Source organism: Zonotrichia albicollis, chromosome 14 (assembly GCF_047830755.1).
Source record: "Zonotrichia albicollis isolate bZonAlb1 chromosome 14, bZonAlb1.hap1, whole genome shotgun sequence".
Taxonomy (NCBI): Eukaryota; Metazoa; Chordata; class Aves; order Passeriformes; family Passerellidae; genus Zonotrichia; species Zonotrichia albicollis.
Genome location: NC_133832.1, coordinates 8,035,089 through 8,061,799, shown reverse-complemented (window position 1 = coordinate 8,061,799; position 26,711 = coordinate 8,035,089). Strand labels below are relative to the sequence as shown.

At 40.2% G+C, this 26,711-nt stretch overlaps 1 protein-coding gene across 5 annotated transcripts in view; it reads right to left on the bottom strand.

The window, feature by feature from the left end:
• Positions 1–26,711, bottom strand: part of AFF2 (ALF transcription elongation factor 2) — a 329,969-nt gene that overhangs the window by 88,947 nt on the left and 214,311 nt on the right. For all 5 annotated transcript variants that reach the window (XM_074551557.1, XM_074551555.1, XM_074551559.1 and 2 more), the window contains exon 8: positions 6,999–7,050. In XM_074551557.1, coding sequence (XP_074407658.1) covers positions 6,999–7,050 — 52 coding nt within the window. The remainder of the gene's footprint in view (positions 1–6,998; positions 7,051–26,711) is intronic.

Below are 26,711 nucleotides of genomic sequence, written 5' to 3'. Positions count from 1 at the left end.
ATTGTGTGCAGCCATGCACACACACAGAGTACATGGCCCATCCTGTGGACTGAAAGCCTGATCTCCCTCTTCTGTCCCGCCCCAAAAAGGCTGGCAGATCTCCAGCATCAGGCTCTTATGGCTGTCCTGAGGAATGATCTCTTTTTAAGTAGTGACAGAGGCATCAGGGGCTCTAAAGCTTCTCTCTCACAGGAATTGTGTCAGACAGTGGGGCTGACAGAGCTTGGTAGCCTCAGGCTGGTGGCAGAAGGGAACCCAAGAGCAGCCCCTGTTAGAGTGCCGGGGGATTGTGGAGTGCCTGCTTTCTTGTGGGGAAGAGAGGAAAAGGCCTCTTGAAGATGTACATGTATGTGAAATTTTTCAGCTAAGGCATGTCATTCCCACTTCATTAGGGCTATCTGCCTGCCAGCATTTCTCTTCCTCTATTTTTTCTTTACTGTAGTGGAGGGTTTTTGACACAGCTGCCAGTGTCAGGCCATGGAAACACTTGGAAAAGGTGAAGTGGGAAGGATGGGGTTCCTCCAGCCCCTGTGCTGGTCTGGGCAGGTGCTGCCCCAGAGCCCAGGCAGGAGCACACTGCAAGCTCCAGGGGCAAAGTCCTTCTTGTTGATCTCTACAGCAACCATTCTTCCTGGCTGTATTAATCCCCTTCCTCACTGATGGATGACCTCCACAACAACAACATGTGTGAGAAAAAATTACATGTGATTCTGTGAATCTGAACAAGTTAAAAGCTTTTGATAATACTTTGTGTTTTAGTGGTGTGCTATGCTTTTTGCAGACAGCTCAGCCCAGATCTCAGGGTGGCTACTGAAAGCTTCTGCTGATAATAAACAAATGATATGAACCTGCATTATTACCTGGTGAATTATAACCTTAGATACCTCAGTCATCAAATCTCTCAGCAGCAAAGATCTGCCGAATACAAGCTGGAGCTTGTATTCACACAGCTAATATACTGTTGTTTCACCCAGTGTTGTGCACAATGAAATAATCTGAATAACAATTAAAATGGACTGAGGTAGCAAGAAGGGACATATATCCATGAAAGGATTTTTCATGGCAAGGTTGGAGAATGACTGTATTATCCTAATAGCTTCTGTTTTCATTAATGGCTTAATGAAAATATTTCCCTACAATTATAAAGCATGACTGCAAATCTTAGACACTGGAATGTGTGTTCTTTATCACACACACACTGCTGTGGCTACAACTGATGCTGCACCACTCTGGGATTTCAATGGAACCCAATGACAGATAAACTGTTTACATTAAAAGACTCTATCAAAGTTATTTTGCACCTAGTTTCTTCCTAATCCATCTGATTTTTCTATAGCTTTGACAAGATGACCTCTCTCACTGTGTGTGCAGTATTGATGTCATTACTGAAGAGCTGTTCTTCAGCCTTTCTGCTGATAACAAAGTAAATGGAAATGTAGAGAAACCTTGGGGAGGTAAACAGCTTGTTCAGGATCCAGCTAAAAAATGGGAAAAAATACAACAGGTAAGGATATCTATTGTTACAAGGAAAGTGATCACTGTTGCACTTTAAAAAATGTTTACATGATACAATGAAGGCATATTATGCCTTAGAACTTCATAAATTCTAAAAAATTGAACGTGAATAAAGGCATTGAAAGCTCAGCATGTATTATAAGAATACAAAACTCAGCTTATGGCTGATTACCTTTTAAGGCTCAGCTAAAAAGCAAAACATTTTGAATTTAATTACCTAATACTAACCTAGCAAAAAAGAATTATGTTTATGTAAAATACAAACAATAGAGCAGGGCCATGGACTACATGCATGTCTTGTGTTTCTAGGGTTTTCAGAAAAGTGGCAATCACTAAGGGGAGAAGAAAAAAAAAATCAAGTAGAAAAGAAAAATATCTTATTGATTTGTTCTGCCAAAACCACTATATACATGAAATACTGAAAATGGAGCAGGTCTGTAACTAGTATCAAAGTTTCTTTGGTTCAAAAACACACAGAACACTAGCAATGTGCTTTAAATTAAGTACACATTTAAAAGGTTAACAGGACTATTCCTTAGGCAGAAGAACAAAGACGAGCTGGTTAAAGAAAATTGGGTACACCACAGCTACTTAAAATACTGTATCCAGGCACAACTCATTTGGATGCCTTTGAGCTCAAAGCTTATTTGAATTATACAGAGGTGTTTTAGAGAACAAAAATACTAACCTGTGTTTTATCTAAGCTCTTTCAGCTGAACTGAGCTACTAATTAAAAATCTTCACTACTCTTCCTAATTTCTGATGTACTTTTTTAACAGAGTAATAAAGCCATTTAAAAAGCTGTGTCCTTCCTCAGAGAAGAGTGTTAACATTAACATGTCTGAAATGCCTTGTCATCTCCTGGTTTACTAACAGCATGCCTGTCATCTGCCTTGATTGCACCTCTTGTGCAGCGACATCCTGTGCCATACTGAAAGCAATACTGATGCATGTGCCAATTGACAACACCAAGAGAGTTCACAATCCAAGCAATGCTTACATGTTACAGTACCTCTCAAATAATACATTAAACAGATGTGTACCTGATATTATAAATATGTGACATAAAAATCTATTGGGTTGGTCAGCGTACATATTAAAAAACCATTCAAGTAGGTCAAATTGTGGATAACTTAAAACTTTAAAGACAGCAATTTTAATAAAACTGTCAATACAATTTTCTTTGTAAAAACATTTGACACTGATTATGCTGCTTATATTGAAAGAGAAACACAAGGTCTATATCTTTAGATCTTTTATTGAACTGTGAGCGCAGCGTCAATAGCTGCTTCTCAGCTGTAAATGAAAATTGATTCCAGATCTAACCCATCGTTTTCTGTGTGTCTTTAATCTCAAATCACCCACAATGAGACGTGAGAATCAGCATTTTGTCTATGGGACAAAGCATGTGTCACATGGCCAGCTCCACAGTGTCTGCACTGTGGGTGTGTTTACACAGTGCAGGTTGTGTTACAGGTGTAGGTGCAGGTTGTGTTACAGGTGTAGGTGCAGGTTGTGTTTACAGGTGTAGTGCAGGTTGTGTTACAGGTGTAGTGCAGGTTGTGTTACAGGTGTAGTGCAGGTTGTGTTACAGGTGTAGTGCAGGCTGTGTTACAGGTGTAGGTGCAGGTTGTGTTTACAGGTGTGGGTAAATGCAGCCCCTCACTGCTGCACCAGAAGGTGCTGACAGGAGTTTGGGCTGCAGTCCTTGTAACTTGCCCCATGCTCTACTGCAATGACCTACATGGTCCAAAAAATGGCAATGCGCTCACCTTGCACTAGGAAGCATCCTAGCAGGATTCCTCATCACCTCATTTATCATCCCCACAAAAACCCCTTCAACAACCATACCTCTCTCCATGAAAATAACTGCCCTAGTTGTAACAGCCCTAGGCATCGCTTTAGCCCTAGAAATCTCAAAAATAGCCCAAACACTCATCCTCACAAAACAAACTCCTTTCTCAAACTTCTCCATATCCCTAGGGTGCCTTAACTCTACATTTGAAATCTGAAGGCACCCACAATGAACATCTCACTGGGCTTCCTGCAGGTTGCAGCCCAAAGAAATTCACTCAACCATTTCTGCATCAAGCCCGCAGCTGTCAGAAGGCTAAAAGGAAAAGAACCTAGAGAGTTTCCATGCAATTTGCAGCGCTTTGACACTAGGAGGCTGAATTTACAGTCAGCTCTCAGTTGCTGAAGTGTCTTAAACCCCCTGGGGTGAAATTAAAGTGTTTAGTCTCCTTCAGCATTTTCTTGGTGACATGTTGCTAGGCCATCAGCATGTGTGCCTTAACCAAAATAAACATAACACTTACATTAAGGAGGGTTCTCCATGTTTATAACTTTTAGGAGCAATTTCCAGTTATTCAAAATTCTGTTTGAAAAGGGAATGCCAAAACTGGGCAGCACAATCAGTAACAGCCTTGCTGATGCTATCTGTAGAATAAATACCTTCCATTGACTTCAACCTGCCAGGTCCTATCCTATCCAGAAATGAAGCTCAACTTCTCAGTTACGTGACTGACTGGAGCTATTGTGTGGCTGTGCTCCTCCTCAGCAGAGGGGAAAAAAGGAAGGAGATCTGTAACACCTGAAACAGTAAAGGCCCACAGACACCTGAGTAAATGCAATACAGTTCATTAATAAGGGTGCTCGTTCATAGAGTGAAGGAGCAAAACAGAAGAGCTTTGTTTCTTGCAGCCATGTTTCTAACAATCTTCCACCTTGATAAATGGACTACTGCTAGTCTCAGAACATGGGCTGATAGATCAAACTCTCCCCACATTCTACAGACTTTCACTAAAAGTTGCTTTCCAAGTACAGTTATGGATCAGTGTCACTACTGTCCTGTAAAAATTGAAGGGTCCATAGCAATTCTCAAAGGAGAACTCCTAGGGCTCCCTGCTGACCACTGCTCCAAAGAATTTTGATTTCCTTAAAATTAGAGTAGAAATAAAGGCAACAAACTTTATTTTTATGTACTGTGTTGGGGTTTTTTGAATAAAAGTGAGTAAAAGCCAGCTCAAGCTTCACACTGGCTGCAGGCTTATAGCAGAAAAAATCATAAAGACTGTAAAGACAGTGATTCTATTTCCTTACAGAAATGCTGCATAAACTTCTAGAATGGTTTTGAGCTAAGAGTTTTAATCTTTTCTCTCCCTGCCAGAATGAGCACATGTGTACACCTGAATAACAACGGTCACTTGACTGCAAAATATTTATGTTGAAAAAGCCCTTGAAGTTACTTTTTTGTTGTTTATGTGTCTGACCAGTGGGCCAGATCAACCTTTCTTCCAGTTTCCAATCCCCTCTCCTTAAAGAAATGTGGCAGAGGCTGCTGAGGTCTAATGAATGAGAGATGCAGCAGAGTCCTGCAAGGTTTTAGCCTGACAGCAATACACAGGCAGAAACTTTCAGTCATTAATTCAGGAGACCTAAATTCCTAAATGAGGAATGTATAACTCCTGACTGAGCTGTATAATTTTGTCTATACTCTATTTGTAAAACAAATAGAAGAGAAGCAACCATACTTATGTGGGGTACACAGGAGAGCTGAAGGATCCCTTGAAGTGCAGGGCATTTAAGAAATGTTCTCACTGTGCAGTTGTGTCCAGTTGCTTTATTTGGAATCCCTAAGGATACAGGTCAGTTAATAGGTGACACCAAACTGGGCAGTCAGTGGTGGGCTTGGTAGTGCTCAGTTAAGAGTTGGACTTGATGATCTTAGAAGAAATTTTCTAAATGAAATGATTGTATGAGAAAAAATCACAAAATTTTCTAAGTAGTACAAAATGCTGAGAAACTCCAGGGATGGTCCCTGTGGCGCTCTCTGTTTGTCTGCAGCCCAAGCTGTGCATGTATTCTGGGAAGACACAAGGAGCTTTGGAGCAGTCTGAGGCTTCCTGCAGCTCCACAGCCCCACCACAAAGGGCCCAGGCTGCAGCCCTGGCCTGGAGCAGGGACACTGCTCACCCTCAGGATGCTGCTGGGTGACAGGCACATCCCACACTGAGCAGGGAGGGCTCCAGAGCTGTCAGGACCCCTCTGTGCACTGAGCTCTTCCCTGCTTGGGGCTAACATCAGAGATGACATCTGCTCAAGTCAGTCAGGGCTATCCATTTGATGTCAGCAAACACTGGTCCAGGTCTCTGCTTCTCCATTCACCAGTGATAAGGGATTTCAGCCTAGCTGAACTCCATAAACTCTGCAAATTCTACTTAAGTCACTAGAAAACTGTTACTGTGGGAAAACAACAGTAACTGCTACCTGACAATATATTTCCATTTCTGTATTTTAGGCATCTCAGGATCACAATGTCATTTTACAGGATCATTTGGGCAAATTTGCAAATCTTATGGTGTCATTAGTCACTGTGTTTGCACAACACTGCATTGCACAAGGATTTTGACCCTTTGGCTTCAGAAGACATTAAGAGTCTTGCCGGTGCTAAAAAATACTGACTTGTATGACTAAGGGGTCAACTTTCACCAGAAGGTAAATCTTTCCTGGCATGACCCTAAGGATGGATGAGGTAGGCTGAAGGAGAACATTTAGGTGGTTTAAAAATAAATAAGAAAGAACGATTGGCCTATAATTAACATTTCCCAGACTGAAGAGATGATCTTAGGCTGAATTATAGCATTACCTTCCTCTCTTTTGCAGACATTTAAACATTTGAACCTATTGCATATATAAAGTAAAATGAAGGATGAATTTAACACAAAGTTTCATTTTTTTTCTGATAAGAGTGTTGAGAATATGAATTTCACCAGCTTTCTTTCCCAGCATTATACATAAATATTTATAAAGTGGGAAGGATAGAGAATTACATGAGCCAGTTTTCTGAAAATGATTCTTCATTAATATCCCAAGTACATGGAGAAACTTTTAGTATTGATTTAGAGCTACATGCTGAGGGCTTTCCCTTTCACAAATAGGAGTCACTGGATTACTGTGGACTCCCAAACCTTTACTCTTTGACTGGAACAAAAACTTACAGACCAAATTTTCTTGTGTGGGCTTGTATAAATGGATTGCAAGTACAAACAAACTCTGTGCTTGTGTTGGTGCTCTTATGTGGTCCTCTTACACACACTTCCAAAAGCTCATAAATTCAGAAAATGGGTGCAAAGCAAGGGGAGGCTGTTCCACAGTTAGCTTGGTACAATGGAGGACAGAGATTCAGAACACATTGGCTCTTCCTGGGTGATGCTCTGTGTGGTCTCTCATTCAAAGGTTAATTAGTCATGTTTTGGCTTAGTTTAATCCACTGCACAAAGTGAACCAGCACAACTGAAACACATTCCTGTTTGAGATTGTTTCCTCTAATGAGGAGGCAAACAAGGTTTAAGTTAATGGATTCTGCAGCACACCAAAATGCTTTTCATGCAAACACAGTATGTCAACACACAAAGAGTTCCAACCTATGAAATAACTTTGTTAGTTTAAATGGTCTGTACACTTATATTAGATGTATTTACCTGTTCATTATCATCTTCATCACTGCTGAGTTTTAGATCATCCTCAAGCATTCTGAAAAAAAAAGGAGAAATACAGAATTACATTTAATTAATTAACTTTATGTACAATGGGCCAAATCTACACCTCAGCAAATTCAAAGGAAAAACTCTCTTTCAGTTCAACAACAGCAAAATCAGACCTGAGGTAAGTAAAGCCCATGTATGTATGTATTAGTGCTTCTTTGTGATTCTAGGGTAGAACAAATGACTTTCAGACTCATCCATCATAAAGTCTGGCAGTCAGCTGCTCTTTCATGCCCTCTTTTATTTCCACATTGTCTCACACGGATTAGTCCATATACACCTACAAGTGTTTCTAAATCAGAAGAGAAATTCAGCTCTGAGAAAAAGTTGTCCATGTTTCATTCTCAGTTTGGGTACCACAAATTTCCTTTCTGGTACCTTATCAAACTGAGAATGCAAAGTGGGTAACAGCGAGAAGAGGAGGTGCTTGTCTGAGGTTTGATGGGACCTCACAGTTGTTAGTGTCCAAAGACAGACCAAAAATTTTCCAAGCTGGGAACCTGCCAGTTCATACCCCCATTTTTATTTATTTATTTATATTTTAATACAGGGAAATCTCACAGGCCTGTGCCCTGCCCTTGGATAAAGGGAGGAAAGCTTCTAGAAAATGTGGCTGTCCCTGTGCCTCCTTCCCTTCCTTTGGCAAAAGAGTTGAATTGCAAATTACTGTATTAACACTCAGATGACTTCTTTCTGTCCAAGACTTGGGTACAGGAAAATACATGGGGTAAGAAACCATGTTATTTGGTGCTACAAAGACAGAAAAGGTCTCTCATTTAGGGATGTCTCTACCTAGAGAGATGAGCAGTCACCAAATAAGCTCCTGTATAGCTTCCCATATATTCATGCTTTTATCTGAGCTGAGAGTCATCTGGGCACATTTCTACCTCACGCTCATCTTTTCACCTTGACAAATTGTCTTATCATGGGATGATGTAGGAAAGAATTGGCATATCTCCCCTGACCTGCTGCAGCACCCATTAAAATCTCAGATCTTCCTTTCTGCCAGCCCCAGCTCCTTTACCCACGGCAGGAGGCTTGCAAATTGCAATTATTGTTTCCTTTTAGCCTTGATGGGGCCTGAAGTCTATGATTTTTTATTGTTAGCCTTTAAATAACTCTAGCAATCAATGGAAGTTCTGTTAGGAAGGGGTTTTTTTTGTTTGAAGACTACCAGTAAATCATGGAAGCCTCCTGACACATGGAATTTTAAAGAGGGGACAATAATCCCAATGTGGAAATTTTAGAATATTTGAAGCCCTGATGGTGCCCTTAAAAAGAAAAAGTGAAGGAGATCTTTAAACTGGTTTGTGAGCCATCTGTCTTCCAGTGACCTCTGTTGTCGGGCAACCCAGTGGTTACAAAGTACCTGGACACATAACTACCAGTCATTAGCATCCTGATAAATGGCCAGTGCCTCCCTGCAATATGTGAACCTATAAAAGTACAACTGCAGCATGGATTAAAAGAAAAAAATCTTCTAAAAGTTAGTATTTGTGAGGGGTTGACCTTGTCTGGATGCCAGGTGCCCACCAAAGCTGCTCTATCTCTCCTCTCTTCATCTGGACAGGAGAGAAAATCTAACAGCAGGCTTGTGGGTTGAGGAAAGGACAGGGAGAGATCACTCAGCAATTACTGTCATGGGCAAAGCAGATTCCATTTGGGGAAATCAATTCAAAGTATTGCCAATGAAATCAGAGTAGGACAATGAGAAATAAAAATGATAAAACACCTTTCTCCCACCCTTCCCTTCTTCCTGGGGTGGACTTCACTGACAATTTTCTCTGTCTCCCGCCACACAGTGGTACAGGGGATTATGGTCAGTTCACTGCACATTGTCTCTGCAGGTTCTTCCTCCTCAGGAGAAGGACTCCTCCCATGCTTCCCCTCTTGTTACAGCACGGGGTCCCTCCTGCAGGAGCCAGCCCCTCATGAACTTCTTCAACTTGGCGTTCCTGCAGCTTACAGCTCTTCAGGAACTGTTCCAGAGTGCATCCCCTGTGTGGGTACACCCTCCAGGCACAGGCTGCTCCAGTGTGGGTACCCCATGGGGTCACAAGTGCTGGCAGCAAACCTGCTCCAGCATGGGCTTCTCTCTCTACCAGGACACCAGCACAGCCTTCCCACGGGTCACAGCCTCCTGTGGGCATCCCCCTGCTCTGGGCTGGGCTCCTCCCCGGGCTGCAGCTGGATCCCTGCTGCCAGGCCCCCCTGTGCTGCAGGGCACAGCTGCCTCTCCATGGCAGCACCAGGGGCTGCAGGGGAACCTCTGCCCCAGCACCTGGAGCACCTCCTGCCCCTCCTTCTGCACTGCCCTGCCTGTCTGCAGGGCTGCTCCTCTCACAGACTCCTACTCCTCTATTCCAGCTGCTGTTGCACAGCAGTTTTTTCCCTTTCTCCAATCTGTTATACCCGAGGCACTGTCACTGTCAGTGCTGGGCTCAGCCTGGCTGGTGGCAGGTCTGTGGTCCATCCTGGAGGTTGGCACTGGCTCTGCTGGAAATGGGGGAAGCTTCCAGCTTCCACCCCTGCAGCCCCCTGCTACCAAAACCTTGCCATTCAAACCCAACACTCAATTTTTCAGGGATTATTAATCTTTAGAGGCCTGGACTTTGGCGATGAACAGAAACTTTTAATGCTGTTTATCTAGCAGACACATTCATTTGTTTCCCCAGAGCCATTACTTGCTGTGCCATTCTCAATGTATCGCTGTGCCTTGATCTATCCACAGTCCCTGATTGTTATCTGCAAGTCTCATTACACCAGAAGGACAATACCCCCAGGAAACCGAGACCATTTTCATACAGGACTATATCATTCTGACTCTTCACTCTAATTCAATCCTACACTCCTGCTTTTAAACCTACATTTCACTTTAATGTGTAAATTATCCACTGCTTTAAAGAATCACTGCTAGATAATGCATTCTATTGTTATTTTTTAATGCAGATTTAAGTGGATATAATGCAAAGATCTTTTCATGAATGAAACCCAAATGGTGGTATATTTTCTTTCTTTCAGCTATTGGGTGGTTTGGGTTTTTTTTTTTTTAATTGTTTGTTGGTTTTTTTTTTTTTTCATTTTTTACGTGTTAAATTTCTTTGTGACATACCCTGGTAGAAATAAACCAAAAAGGACAAAAGAAATTCCATATTGGATAAATGGAAAGAACAAAGAAGAAAACATAAAAAAGATAAATGGATACACTTACTAAACTAACCCTACAGCCATCTGAAATGGCTGATTAATAACTGTCCTCATAACAGCTTATACTGCAGATACTTTCTAACAAGTACAGTAAGCACAAGACATGTTTATTGAATATTGAAAAATATAAAATTGATATAAAACATGATTAGTAGGAAGGACAACTGTTAAGAGTTGGTTTCAGAGAAACTAAATTTGCAGGATTTATGAGTTCCCTTCAAGAGACTAATAGATGTTTAGACAACTAAAGAGAGGAAAAAATTGGATTTTGGCATTTCTTTAGCAGTTCCAAGCTTATCACTTGGGGTATGTAATTCTTCTTAGCCTGTTCTGCTAAATGAAGAATATGTCATCCCATTCAGTTCCAAAACTCAAAGCTTCAACAACTAAACCAACCAGCTTCTAAAATGCATCACACACTTCTGACAGATGGAATAATTAAAGAGAAACTGAGTATAGTATCAACCAGAAATATATAGTAGCCAGATAAGTGAGGAAATAAATTAGAAATACACAGTACATGCAAATGTAGAATGCTGAACAATTCAAATAACCTGCTTCCAGAGAATATTGGTTAGAAAAAGTATTATTTTACAGAACACAAAGGAATAGATGATGCTCCACAATTTTAAAATGTGCTTAATATTCTGAAGGCATGGGTCACAGTAGCTTGTACTGTTTAATGTTTCCATTAACTCTCATTTATAAGCAAGTACCATCTGATTGCACTCAAAGCTCAATAAGGACTTTTTAAGATTGCCAGCAACCTCAATTCAAGGTGACTATTTCACTATCATATCTAGAAAGGTATTTTAGCTTCAAAGCCTTGAGACAGAAGAGCTCTGTATCTACAGCTCTCCAAAACACTGTCTGGATGGTCTGAAGGTGAAATTAGGCTCTCTTGAGTGAGAGGTGCCTCTAAATACCCATATGATCTATTCTGCTCTATGTAATTGTTCACCTCAGAAGCACCCAGACTGGAGATTAGAGTGTATTTGTTATTAAGATCAGGACAGCTATTAATAAAGGCCAATTTGGAGGCTATGTTAAAATTACAATGAATGCTGCCAATGAGGGCAAATCAAAGAGAAAACTGCCTATATCAGAAAGCTACCTCCAGGGGTGTTATGAATTCATTTTATTTCCTATTCTTCTCTGACCCAGCTGACATTATTATTGAATATACATGTACTTGTTTGTCTTTTCATCCATAGCTAATGCAAAACACCACTTTAGGGAAAGAATAGGATTAAGTAGGATTTTTTATTTCATTATTAGAGCAATGTCATTTACTATAACAGTTGAAGTTGTCTCAGCACATTTATTATAATCTACAATTTTCAGAGGTTTGTAATTTGGAATGTGAAATTATTGCAAAGGAGAAATGTTAGGACAAAGCAACACATTTATCTGTGGTGTAAGTAGGGGCAATCTCATTGACTGACTACAATACCCACTTCCTTCAGGGATGCATTTGCTCCCAAAGCAGATTGTTCCTACATTACAAATTTAGCTAGACAAATGGCTGAACAAGGGCTTTATTAGGATGGGTTCTGTAGAAGTCACACTAAAAACAGTAAGAACATGGAGACTGAAATGGGACTTGTAGCCTATCCTGACTTTCCAGTTTAGTGGATGTTTTGTGCACACCAGACCTGCTGATTTGGGATCCTCTCAACAAGCAGGTGAGGATTTGGAGACATGAGATAATTCACTTCCTGAAAAAGCACTGCCACAGTATTACTCCATTTCAGTTACTTTTACAGAAGACTCTGAATGTCTCAAAGGAGGATTTTCACTGCATCCTTTTTTTCTTTTCTTTTTTTTTTCCTTTTTTCATTTATTATATAATGTATTTAAATGCTTTCAACAAGTGAATAAGGTCCTGATCACTGGTAGACTTCTGGGAATGCTGCATTTCTTCCTGCTCTGGTTGTGGAGGGCTGGGATGGGAATCTTCTGTGTTTATAGCAACATGTTTGGTGATGCAGCTTCCTTAAGGAGGAGGTGTTTAAAAGGCAGCATGATAGGATAAGGTTCTGCATGTCTAATTTGCTCTGGGAGCAGTTCACCACTGCACTGGGGCTCACTCCAATGTGAAAAAAGCCTTGTGGGAAGGAAAAGGATGGAGGAAAGGGAAGAGGGTGTTGCAAGCAGCCAGCCAAGGGAATACTGGGCAATCCTCTAATTCTGAGCTGCCCAGAAAATTAAGTCACTCATGTCAAACCAAATCTGTACAAAATGCATATCCCATCTGAATCACATCACAGCAAATACAAGTGTTGATTCTGCAGGAAAGAGGACAGTGGTGTTAACCAGACATACACACATGCCATTCTTTTCTTGCCAGGTTTGTCTCTGGTAAAATGGGAATGCATTTCTAAGATTTCTGTGCTACAACTGGTTATTCCATTTGATATTAAAGAGAGCTTAGATTGTTAGAGCAAGTGTCAAACTTGTGAAAATTATTAAGACTTAATGCAGAACAGGCAGGAATCCAATAAATGTCTTTGGGGTGATAAAGGTACTACACTGCAGCCTGAGCTATGAAGGCCCTGTCAGTCCTGCTTGCAGCAATATTCCTGCAGAGGGAACACGGTCCATGCAAATAGTGACTAGCACTGAGATGCACCTTTTCTACCCCTGAACTTGCATGGAAATAAGGCCATCAGTTCAACACAGTCTCTGCTGGTTTACCCCATGGACTTCATACTCAACTTGTTTTTCATTTTCCTAGTGCATTTCTCTGTAGTATATAAGGCTTCTCCAAGAGTGGTAACTCAAAAGGTATCATGCAAATGACAAACTGTATAATGGAATTCAGATGTATTTCAAGAATGTGTTGCACACACTGGAGCACAATTTTATCATTTATCAAGGGGGAAGAAGGGGGCCTGTGTGTGTGAAAACATCTAACAATAGATTTCCCCAGAGAAGTTCATAATACAGTGAACAAAAAACTGAGGAAATGAAAATAAACGGTAGAGTAATTCCAAAGGAAAAAAGAAGATCTTTTGTTTTAAAACATCCCATCAATAAATCTTGAAACCTTATATTCATTCTTTTTCTGAAATGTGCAAGTCATCCTTACATTATTTCCTCTGAGATACTGTAAGAGTTATGGTAAAAGAAAATCTCAGAAGATTAAATGGAATTTACAAGCACCATTTACCTTAATAGTCAGGACCATTTGTCCAGCAATTTTATACATACTTAAATATAATTTATTAATTTTCCCTTCTCCTCATCCACCATTTTCTTTCATTACATTTTTGTCAATGATGAAGTCAGTCTTGCAAACTGTTACTCACAGAAGTAACTTGTGCTCATTAAAGCAGATTCAGTGGCCTCAATAGGGCTCATTTGCTTAAGGTATAGATCAACTCCTCAGCCTCTGGCCTTAAATCACCTCCCCTCAGAAAGGACTAAAGTCAAGTTGTGTTTTCACTGTGAAACAACCTGTGAGCACTAGAGGTGCCTGTTCTCTTCCCTGACATGGTCAGCCTCCTCCTGGCCACTGATGGAGAACGATGGCTTGCTAGGACACACTCCGTGGTGTGCTGTCACATGCAGCCTGCCTTAGTGTTCCTGGCACCATATCAGTAATTAGTGTAATTACAGATGGGGAGAGAGAGGTAACCCCTGTGGTTTTCTATTAGGTACCTCACAATTAGAGAGTGCACTTCATTACTCATCTCTCCGTATCATCTCTTAATTTCAAAAGGATTAAGCAAAATTAATTCTTTCAGTAGAAGAATTTCTTTATCCAGCCACCCATTAATGTCTATGTATAAAAAGCTCTTCAAGGCAACTAAGACATTAAGTTGCTACCTAAGTGCATTATAACAACTGCTCTGTTGACAGGCATTTTGTGTTTCATTAAAGCTGAGACAAGAACTTTGGGAGGAGGGAGAAACCTGCAGCCAAATTTTTTGGGAATTGGCATATTTAGCACAAATAATATTCTGGTATATCCAGTAACTTCATCTCTCTATTGAGCTTCAATTCTGCTTACAAACAATGCTTCCAACAGAATGGGATCAGAACTGGGTCAAAATATTTTAACAGTGTAATAGGAAGTTGCAAAAAAAATCACAGAAAGCAGAATCCTTCTGTTTTGAGCTGGTGAGTTGTTTTTTTTTTTGCCTTAATAACTCTCATAGCACTGGGTTTTCCTTCTGCCTTAGCAAATCTCCTTCACCCTGTGTGTCCCTCACTGCCCAGTGACTCTTCAGTACCACACACATCTCTGTTTGGCAAGTCCAGAGCATGATGTATCATTGAAGCAAAAAGAGAGAAAAGAGAGACCAGAACAAAGGAAAGTATGGGTCCAGGAAAAACACAGGGAGTGACTAATAGTTTCTAAAAATGCCAGCATAAAATGTGCATTCTTAGAATTTGTGAAGAATAAAAATGAGTACCCACCTCTTTTAGTGTGCTCAATTCTGACAGCGTGCACAAAGCTTTTACTATTTTCCCTTTGATAAACTGCAATGGCTGATATAATTTTGGTTCTGCTATTTATCAAGAGCAATATATAGTCCAAGAGCCATTTCTGTGATACATACTCATTTCCAATACATTCCACATGAAAAACACCTGCTTACTCCAGCCATATTTGATTAAAACTGTCTCCTAGCCAGAGCACCAGTATTTTCTCTGGTAAACAAGCCTTCAGTTGGCATATTTACACACAAAGGCTATAGGAACCTAGCACACAGTTAAACAATGATTGATAATTCTACCACAACTTGCAAAGGTGACTTTAAAAAATCATACCAGTAAATATATTAAAGAAATTTGTTCAACAAGGAATGCAATAACACAGGACTGGCTCATCCATCCAATGTTCTAAAGTGCATATGACCCTGTAGGTGGGTCTGGCTCCCTCATTTCTGTGCAAAAGGACAACAACTTAATAAAACTGTAAAGGAATTCTTTACTTGTTCAAAAGGAAGACTCGAGATGTTTAATAAAGACTGGTTGAAGGAGGTCCTCCGGCTGAAGATACTGAAAAGGCAACACATTGAGCTGTGACATGGCTTTCATGGTATGCTATGGAGAATGGGAGCTTTAGCTTCAGAAACAATCTTTGTGCATATGGAGGAAAGAAAACGGCACATCAGGTTTTTAAAGAATGCTGTGAGCTTAGTGCCTGACTTCCAGAATTTCAGGGGTGTGCATTAGCAGAGCAGAATTCCAAGCAGGAATCCAAGTCCTCTGTACTGGCCTGCTGATGGTGCACAGTGAATAAAGACAGGGGTTGGCCACAGGGAAGATGAGCAAGTACCAGGGGCTTGTGTGTCCATGGGAGAACTGAGCAGCACTTTCCAGGCTGCAAAGGTACCATACCTCTACAAAAAATACTGCTGGACCATGCCTGGTGCACAGGGTAGTTCAGGGATGATCATCAGCAAAAATCCCCACAGAAAGCAAAGATAAAGGGATTTTGGGGAAGGTGAGGTTCATTTTCACTGCCCTAATTTGTGATCAGTTCTTAAAGACACTTTTGTACCTGCAAAATCCTACATCAGGAATCCATAGCTATCCCACAGATCGGATACAGCCTTTCAAAGACAAATGAATCTTCAGTAAGAATGTTCACTTCTATCCCTAAATGAACATTCTGTTGATCAGTCTAAAAATGTATAAACAGATGAATCCAAGCAGTATTAAAACTAACATAAATATAGGGGATAAAACCAAGCAAGACTAAAACTAATATAAATAGATTGGATAAATGAAAAAAATACTTAAATGATTTCTGAATCTGGATGATTTATAAGGCACTGCATATGCATGAGAGAAATCAAGTACCAAGCACTGTGCTGAAAACACTGACTCATGCAAATAATCCTTGCTCCTGCAAGCACTATTTTTCAGGCTCAGATCCAAACACAATGCCTGACACTGTTTGCTCTGATAATCACTCTAAGATAAACAGATTTGAATAACTGCAAATACTTCCAAGCATTTCCTTTCACTTATAATGTAAAAAGAAAAATTAGAGGATAAAATGAAAATGTATGTTTCCACTTCTAGATTTCATACATCATTAATTCTGTAAAAATATATCCATCTTCATGCTGATAGTTCTCTTTGCTTGGCAAGCTTGAAGAATGCAATATGCTAGATAACCTGATTGAAAATTTGATCCTATTGTTTAACAGAATGAGGATTGTTTCATAAGGGGCTCCACCATGTCTGTGCACATTTTCCCCTAAGTAACAGTGTAAGACTTGTATTTCCCCAGACAGCTGAACATTTACGTTGATGTACTTGGCTAGAGATCCAATCTTGCTCTGGCTATAATACAGGAGAATTCTCCTCAGCATTTTGAATTATGGCACTGAAATAATTTAACAGTGCCTTCTGTGCATGTTACACAAGTTTTCTGATACAGTTAGCTCTTACTGAAAGTTTGCTTACCCTATAAATTGTGCCACATGGTTACACCATTCTTCATCCTGAAAACTGAGGATTTTTTTTCTTAGAATCACTGCAAATGGTGTAACTCTGGAGAAGCCAGCATTTCCCCACAGCCACACACACCCTCCAATCTTTACAATCCCCAGGACCAGGGTACTTCTGAGCTCTTACTAATTTGTGCTTGCAGAGCCGTCTGCAGAGTTGGAAGAATGAAGCTGTGAAGAAGCAAGAAAGGAACACTAATGGTTGGTTTAAATGGCTGCATTAGGGATATGCACAGACACTGTTTATGGCCAATTTACAGAACCACAGAGTGGCTGGGGTGGGGAGGTTCCTCTGGAGATCACCTAGCTCAGTTGCTGAATATTTGGAGTACAGTAATGACCCTGTCATGTCTTCTTGTGCATATGCTCTTACTGTGGCAGCTCATAACTACTTATTAACATTAGCAATTCCATCTTTCAGTGCTGGTGTAAATGATTCCAGCCTACAATGTTGCACAGTCTATGAGGGGACTGTATCAGCCATGTGCATTGATTGACAGCACAGATTAAGTTAGCATGCTGACGTGACCATGAGACATGACCAACTCACAGATTAAAAACACACTATTTATTGAAATACATTTCACAAAGCAGAAAGTTATGAAAGTTATGCCAAAGCAGGGTGACCCAGAGCAGGCTGCACAGGGTCACATCCAGACAGGTTTGGAATATCTCCATGGGGGAGACTCCAAACCTCTCTGGGCAGGCTGTTCCAGTGCTCAGTCACCTTCACACTAAAGAAGTTTCTCCTCCTATTCAGATGGAACTTTCTGTGTACCAGTTTGTGCCCTCTGTCCCTTGTCCTCTCTGATTTAACATCTCTCTCCCAAATTCATCTTGAGACCACCCTGATCTACCTCTACCACAAAGCCTTTGAGGAGCATTGTGGTTGATCCTCTGAGAGGCAGGTTAATATTATTTTCATACAAAATTAGTTACGAGATGAAACACATGTTACCATTGAAAAAAACCTCAAAATATGGTCCTCAGTGCTAAAAATACTACAAAAAAGAAAATTCCAGAGTACCATTTTTTTTTGCCTTCCTTTTTGACCATTTATATAATGTCTGGCACTAGGTTTCTTTGTCCCTGACTTAAGTACCTCAACGTTATTATCAGACAAATAAACAAGAAAATTAGTACATGAAATTGATAAATGGATACTCAGTGTTTTCTTCAAAGGACAAAACTTAAGGATGACGCAGACTAAACTTAATTTAATTGATAAAGTCTAATGACATCATGACTTTACAAAGACAAATAATAGAAGAATGATATGCTAAAATTGTCAGACTTGATCTGGGCTGTGGAACATCTAGTTCTACATTTTGTCAGAGAAGGTTGTTCAATGGAACAATTTGTTAGTACTGAATGACTTTTCCTAACACAGCTGGAATGAAAAACGGGTTCATTATGCTCATGAAGCACCTATGCCTCCCCAGATTCTTCACTACAATCTTTTTTCAGAGTTTCTTTGAACCCTGGCTCCACTGCTGGCAGGAACCAAAGTCCTAACTGTAGGTTCTGTAAGAACCTATTTGTTTTTCCTGGCCTTTTTATCCTAACATTTAAATTGTGAGAAAAATAAATGGGAATTTCATAGGTTCTAAGTGAGTCTAGATGCTTGCCTCCCATTACATTTCAAAACTTGATTTTCTATCAGAACAGTTGTAAGGACATAACACACCTTTTTTTCCCAAGATTATTCTTTTATACTTTCTCATCTTACTCTACACAGCTGCCATAACAAGTCTAATTCTTAGTGACTATTATCTTCACAAGAACAAGTGTGTACATTCACCTTATGCCTAACTTGCAAGCTGCAAAGCCCTCCCCACGTTTCTGAGTTTTGATGTTCCTTCAATTGAAAAAGGATGAGTCCCACCAAGAGGAAATTGCACAATACACCTTGCACGAGCTGCTAATCTACAGACTAATCCAGTTGATACATATGGTCAGGCAGTTGGGTAACTATCAGGGCACAACACCACCTTTCATCTCCTAAGGTAATGCAAAAGTTATATCTCAAATCCAATTTAAATTGGTGCTCCCTTGAGCTCAAAGATAATTTCTCTCTAATCCTCTTCTGCTTGTCTATAGGGTAACCTTCAAAATCTCAGAAATGACACTGTAAAAAAATGATCAAGTAATAATTTTTTAGCACAAAACCTAGCTATTTTTCCTGGTGGCACTAGGTTCCAGCTGTTATCAGATTCAAGAATTTTTCAGCTGCCTTGAACTCTGCATTTATTTTACTTTTCCAGATTTTTGCCAATGAAAATACCTCAGCACTGCTTGAAGAGAAAATAATCTTGTCAGTTTTATTGTGCCATATCTGAGATGATGAAGGTCATGCTAACTACAAGTCTGTTCCAATTGCTACGGGGTTGGGTGAGGTGGGCTTTTTATTTTATTTTTGGTTTTCCCCTAGCTCCTACCACAAAGTAATAGGGATTTTCCCCTTTCATTCATCTTGCCTTTTGTTGTTTTTAATCGACCACCCATCAGTGCCGAATTGCCTTGTAACTGTCTGCTGAGCTTTCATTTGACAGAGATAGCTGCTATTGTTAGCAGGAGCCTTCACTTCAGCCCATTTAACTTTCCTCAGTTTGACAGCTTCACAATAGCCACCTTCCATCTAAAGAAAACTGTGATTTAGTAGAAAGGGAATGTGGGACAACAGCCTGATCTGTCACTCAGTCTCCAGTGAGTTCTCTTGGCATAAAGTTCCCCTACAAAGCTGGAGGATGAAATACTACATGAAAATAAGACGGTCATGAGACATGTTCAGTTATACATTCTGGCAAAATCTAAACAGCAATCACACTTAAAAATACAGCCCTTTCCTTCAATAATACTCCATGGTGGACAGCAAAATAAATATTTTGACTAATTCTAAATTTTCATTTTTTACTTACATTTCAGAGTAATACTTGACTTTCTTCCACCCCCCTCTTATTCACCTAGTAATTGTTCTCAGATTAATCTACAAGAGCTCCTAGTGGAAACAATATCCCACAAGTAAATTAAAGCTTTCATTGGATTAGTCGTTGGTCCATGTAAGTCTACATGAAAAGATGTTGATGAATTAAGAGCCTGGATGTCCTCCCTTACTGATGACTAAAAAAGTCAAATTACAGCTGCCTTAGCACAGCTTCTGAATACTTCCCAGCTCAGCTCCATGCTCAGCTTTCCTTTCACATGTGCCATGGAAATACATTTTTAGCTGATTTTTAGTTGTTGAGCATTAAATGCCCTTTTGCATTTAAGCTTAAATCTGGTTTTATCATTTGGCATAAATGACAAGCTGCAGACATCCCACTATTAGATTTCCAGGCACCATTTTTTTCCCAGCCAGTTAAGTAACATTATTTTCTTGTCCAAAATCTTGGTTCCCAGTTTGATGAATGCTCTCTTGCTAAAAAATGTGTCTAGGAAATTGAATTTGATTACCGTACAGCATAATTTATTTCAGTCTATCTTATGCCTCTTTTTAACTCTCATTTAACTTCATCAGAAGAGGCATGAGAAAACAAAGTTGTAGAGCTGCATGCTGGAAAAAGAACCCACTAAACTGACTTGTACATTCACCTGAGTCTGAGAATAATTTCCTGGTATTTAAAATAAATAAGTCACTTTGGTAGGGGTGTATAATCACTGAACAACATATGAACTTCTGTTTTGCAGCAGCCATTCAAAACTGCGTGAAGAAATTACCACAACTATGTGGAAAGGTGTGTACAGAAACAGAGACAGACAATCAGATAACAGATAAACTCCAGTAGAAAGACAGATAATAGTTACTGGAGAGGAATCTATTGCCCAGAGTTCACTTGTGAGAGAGCACCCACGAGGCTGCAGCTAGGAAGAACACCAGACTGCTCCACTGTTTCTAATTAGAGACGACATCCTTCATTTTATAGCTCCTGTGGTCTAATTTGTAGAGAGCCATATCCCCTAAAGCTTTCTGTAAACCAAATTAAAACTCATTCCATCAAGGAGTTTCAGCAATATATGGTCTCTGATCACAATACATACTCATGGTCATGGAGCTGCTGCAGGCAGTCAGCTGGGGGGCGCTGGCTTTTGTTTTTTGGTTTTTTTTTTTTAATTTTTCAAGGAAACAGCAGATTTCTTCTAGGAAAAAACATTTTAAAAACCAGAGAATCTGGTCTGTTTAAACAGTCACTCATGAGAAGGAATAGTACATACAGTCTCTCTCTACTGATTTTCCTAGTATTCTCTGACTTTTAATTAAATAATTTTTCTCCCTCCTTTTTTTTTTTATTCAAGACACCTCAAAGCTTCAGCTCAACAAACACTGCTAGCAATTTTCTTTTCTTTCTCTAAATTAAAAAAAAAGTTAGCTTAGGGCTTTTTGGAAGCCTTAAGACTCCACAAATGCTTTTGAAGTTTGCAGTCCCTTTTCAACCCAAAAAACATTCATATATTGTGCAGCAGTAACACAAACACCCTACTGGGCTTTAACCCAGCTCTGGACAAGGAGAAGAAATTCTGCCTCTGTGCCCATTGAGCTGCTGGCCTCTATGCCACCCCTACCAAGAGTGCCAATTAGCATTACAGCTCCTGGATTTGGACACATGTTCATTAGACTCCAAGGGAGAACTTCATTTCACACAGACATTGAACAGCTCTGAGAGTTTTGTTCCCTACAAATCTGCCTTGAATTTGAACTGGTAACCTGAAGGTGAAAGGATCCATCACCCCAATATTAGGGCAGTTTGTGCCAGCCAGAATACCCTTTACACCATGAATTCGGTGTCATTTGGCGGTTGAACTTCTTACATACACCCAATTCCCTGCAAACACTGCCCTCTCCCAACCCTGAGGGCTCTGAGAGAAACACTCAACTCTGTGGGTCTGGCATAGCTGCTTGTATCAATCAACACCACTAACACCAAGTTAGATCCTTGTTTCCTCCCACATGCACAGGGGCTTAGCTAAATTTCTTCAAGCAAGATTTCAAGAAACTATTTATCACAGCTGGTGTAATTACAGAATTACCTGTGAAAACCCACAAAGGCTGAGGGATCTAATGAATAAGTGGAAAACTACAGTGTAATATCAAACAAAATGTCTACAGTCAAAATATTCCACTTGGTAAAGGTCACACACTCCCTGCCTGCAGGAACAGCAGAGCAGGCTTTGAATGCAGGCAGGTGAGAGCTTTGCCCATATCATGTGAGGAGATTTTGATAAACATTCCAACCTATTCTGACAACGGGTGGCCAATATGGCAAAGTGGTTCACTGTGGTTCACAGTAGCAGTTTGTTATTAAAAACTGACCAGTAAGAAATTTGATAGGCTGGCCCAAAATGCTGAGAGTTATTAACCTTGAGTAGCTTCTGGAAATGGGATGCCCTGGGCAGGGACCACTGCCAGGGAGAGTCCCCAGACCCCCAGGAGATGGCTGCAGACCACTCCACTCTGCCTGCTGTACCCAGCTCCTTCCTCCCCACTCTCTGCACTCATCTCCTCCATTATCCACTCATTTCAAACAAAACAAATATATTCACTGTTGTGTAAAGGCTCATCTACATTTCCTGTGAGCTATTTTCATCAGCAGCACTCTATTAAAGTTATTTCAAAGTAAACTAGAGAGAGAGAGAGCAGAGACTGTGTAGCACTATATCATGTGTCTTCTCAAACCAGTTAAAACTCAGCAAGAAGTAAAAAAAAAAAAAAGAGATCTATTTAAAACTAGATTAAGCTCAAGCTGCTAAAGCATAATAAATTGCTCTATTTTAACTGACTGAACTGTGCACACTTAGAATACAAGGGCATATTTCATTTGGGTTTATGCAATTGTTCAGTCTACTTTTCTACCATTTCACCCATCACAAGATGAGAGAACTTGTCAGGCAAAATTGTAGTTAATGATGTTTAATGGTGGCTAAGCCCAATAGACTTGTTTATTTCTTTTCTTCTTTTTTGTTGCTTTACTCTCACTGAAATAATGAAAATATTACATGAAAAACTTCTATATTATTTGCAGGAAAAGCTTCCATTACCAATGCCAGGTAACATAAAGCTTTATCTGATTTATATAGCAATCTATATAAATCTACTTTTATGTTTTATTTGATTCCAGCCATTAGGCTGTGCTAGGAAGTAATTCTAAAATATATATCATAGTGGCAATTCACTGTACTATACCAAATTAATCTACATAAATCTATACCTGTGTGCAGGGAACCAGCACGGTAACATCACCAGCATGGAGGAGGAATGGATGCCAGTAATTCTACTTGTAGGCTTTCTAGGAAGTTCAAGCTTTCTCTAATTACTGGGCAGAGTACAAATGTCCCCTGTTGACCAAATTCCTCCATCTAAATTAATTGTACTGTCATTAGCATAGCTCTTACATTCTAAATTTCAGAATATGAAACTTCATATTAGGAGAGGTATTTCCTCTTTATGACTGATCTAAAATCAGAGAGCTGGAGAATGAATGGGCTGTTTGGAACAGCATATCCTTTTAAAAACCTGTATTCCTTTCTGATTTAAGTTCCTTACATAGCTGAAGCCAGTGTGCTCTGCACAGCTGAATGAGGCCAGCTGGCAAAGTAGGAGCATATCAGCATTCTGACTGCTTTTCTTTTGTTTGAATATTGCCTCAGTGGCCGCACACTAAATGATGTGAACTTGATGGGCTTGACTATGACCTCAGCTAAACTGAACAATATGAAGCTGGCACATCTGTAATCTCAGGCTTGCTATTTTTCAATTTCTTTTTCACCTGATTTGTATTAAGATGTGGTTCAAATTTTAAAATAAAAATAAAAAGGGTCCTTCTGCATTCCAAATCAATCAGCAAACGCTACCATGCCAGAAGGCAGGCTTCATCTGCCTCTTCACACCACATTTGGTGAATCCCTGACTTATGAGAGCTTGATTTCTAAATGTTTATGCAGAAAGAAATGCTTTACACATCCGCTCCTTCTCAGATAGCCTACGGGGATTTCTGGCAATACTTTTTTTTTTTTTTTGCCTGCCTTCCAGGTTTTCTCCCTGTGGATACATAAAGACAGAGTGACAGCAGGAGTAGGCTCAACTCGCAGCGAGCAGCATCCGTGCTAATTATTGATACTGACTACATGAGATAAGCTGGACATCTGTCTTTACTTTTAGCAAGTTCTACAAGGATAAACATGAACATGAATGTGGGCTGCCCCATGGACAGGGTACTGGCACTCTTTTAACTCCCAACCCATTGCTGGGCTTCTGTCACTTTTGTCTGAGCTACATTTTAGCCTCGGGTCACAAGAGTTCAAAACACAGTCAATTAATCAAATGGCTTCTATGAACATAACACTGCAGCTCAATAAAGGTTTCCTATTCAACATAAGCAAGGAAATGAAAGCAGGAGGTTAATGTGAAGATAGCTAGGTTACATGTGGAGCTTGAAGCAGCAATCCTTGATCAGCCATCATCAGCCAGTGCATTTTATCAGTGCAGTTATTTTATGTGAGACAAAAGAACAAACCCAGGATGTGTTTATGGCCTGATCCTGCTCTCAATAAAGTCAAGTCAAGCTCTTCTCTTGACTTATGCTTACTAGTTCAGGATCTTTGATCTTGGCAATAAAATTAACACAGCAACAGAAAACAACAAAGAGAGACAGAAAATCTCTCTCTCAGAACGCTCTGTGTTTACACTAAGGAAGACAGAGGATTCAAGGCTGAGGTGAAACAACTGCTCCCAGGAGGAGGGGAACTGGATATGGGACATGGTAGCCCATGGGCTGAAGTGGTGGGGACAGGGTGTTACACCAGTGCAACAGGTCTGCATGAGCTCTATCAGTCGTACGAGGTGGCCTTTGCAAAGCTGTGATCCCAGCAGGGGGGAGTGGGAGGCCCAAATTCCTCAGTCTTTGCTGCCCAAACATGACCTGTCAAACGGGTGGGAAGCAGCGTGCTTAGTCTGCCAGCCCCCCTTTAAGGAGGGCTTTTCTGTCTCAGCTTTAGAAAAGTGCTGGGATTCTGCTCTGTATCGTCCAACTCTTCTAAAAAGAGGCTCAAAAAACCCTTCTAAGCAGTGTGAGAATTCTTTTCGATGCGATAAAAACCGTAAATATGTGTTTCTAACCACTGAAGACAGCAAGCTTTGGAGGGCTTAAATGGAAAAAGCTAGTTTAGATTGAGCCAGTTCTGGGTATTGCCACACATGTCAAATTGCACTTCACTTGACAAATGGTCCCAAAGAAATCTATGGAGCTATTCAGGGGTACGGTGATGTTTGGTATGAGTAAGGAGATTAGAATCTGGCCCTTGCTTTATTTTCAGAGAGATTTCAAACATGTGTTTGTTCTAATTTTCCCTTCCTTCTAGGATTGCTGGTATTCACTTGGCTCAGCTTTAGAGGCAGAGGGATGTGAAAAACAGCACCAGTAAAAAAAATTACAAACTCTCTAATATATGACCAAAATAGCTTTTCCCCCTGTAAAATATGTGGCATAAACGAATTCCATAACGATGCTATGTGTTATAAAAGTTTTATTGGCACTCATTTGGGATTACCCACATAACTCACTTGTGAGTTCACTACTCGTGGGTAATGCACTCATCCCAAATGCATGCTAAACACCAGCTTATGTAAAAGTCCTATTAGAATTTAACAGAGATTAAACTAACAGATTTTTTTACAGAAGCCTCTTATGTTACAGAGGTCCACAGAAATTACAAAAATCTTAGTCTATAACAGGCAATGTTTTCATTAGGTTTATCCTAATCATCCTGTATTAAATTCTGTAAATTCTTAACCAGTGACATGCATATCCTCTCTGCAATTTTACATTTTTCCTCTCCCTACACACAAGTTTGTGTAGTATCACAGACATGTGACTGCACTGAGAGAGACACGAGGCCCTGTACAAACACAGAGTGCAGCAGTCCTTGCTTTAGCAACTCTGCTCTCTAAACTGAAAGGGCAGGGAACGAATGGGAAAAAAAACATTGTTCATATTTGCAGACTGAGAACAGAGACATAATTTCCTAAAGGTCATACAGGAAGTCCCTGTTAAGGCTGGAATGAAAATTAAATTCTCCTAAGCACAAATGCCTTAACAACAAATTCATCTTCCCCCAACATCTGTGTATTTCTTCATCTACTGCATTCCATGCGCATTCCTGTACCATGCGAGTGTCGCTGTCTAGCACTGTGACATCATTAGTATCTGTTTTGGTTTAAAGCATCACAACACCCCCTGCACACCTGGACAAGCCAGCTCATGAGGGGCATGGACAAGGTTGTCAGGCAGTCTGTGCATCAGGAAACAACAGCTCAGTTTTGCACAAGAACCATTACCAGGCACCTAAACTTGGTAACCTTAGCCTAGGGCAATTTCACAAAGCTGCAACAGAAACAGGAACAGAGCCGATGCTGGCTGGGCACAGTTAAGCTGATTTTCCTGTTTTCTTTCCTGCTTTTCCCCTGTTTTCATCTTTGAACATCTTGTGACTCAGGATGACTCTTGGGAGGCCTATACAGGCAACATTCAAACCTCCTATGCTGCCAAATTCAACCTGAAATAGCTCCACCACCCAGAGGAGCTGCTCTGCACATTTCTGTGCCTCCAACCACACATCCCTCTTGGTCAAAATTAGGGAGAATTTCTGTAATTGACCTAAGATTGCTTTTATTTTTCCCCTGAAACAAATGGAAAAGGGGGCAGGAAGACACCCAAAGTACCTAATTGTTTTCTCTAAGTAAATATTTCCTCTTAATATTCAGATGAATGTTCTGTGACAATTTCTGACCAAAAAAAAATTTAGGCAATGTTTTATGGACAATATTTTCCTATTAACTCACATATGAGGGAACCCTAAAATTTGGTATGAAATAAGGTTAACCCCTAAAAGAAGCATCTAATGTGCCATTGCAGCAAAAGACTGAAATTAAAAAAAAAGCCTTGGTAATTTCCTAGGTATATTGAGTATTAATGTGACA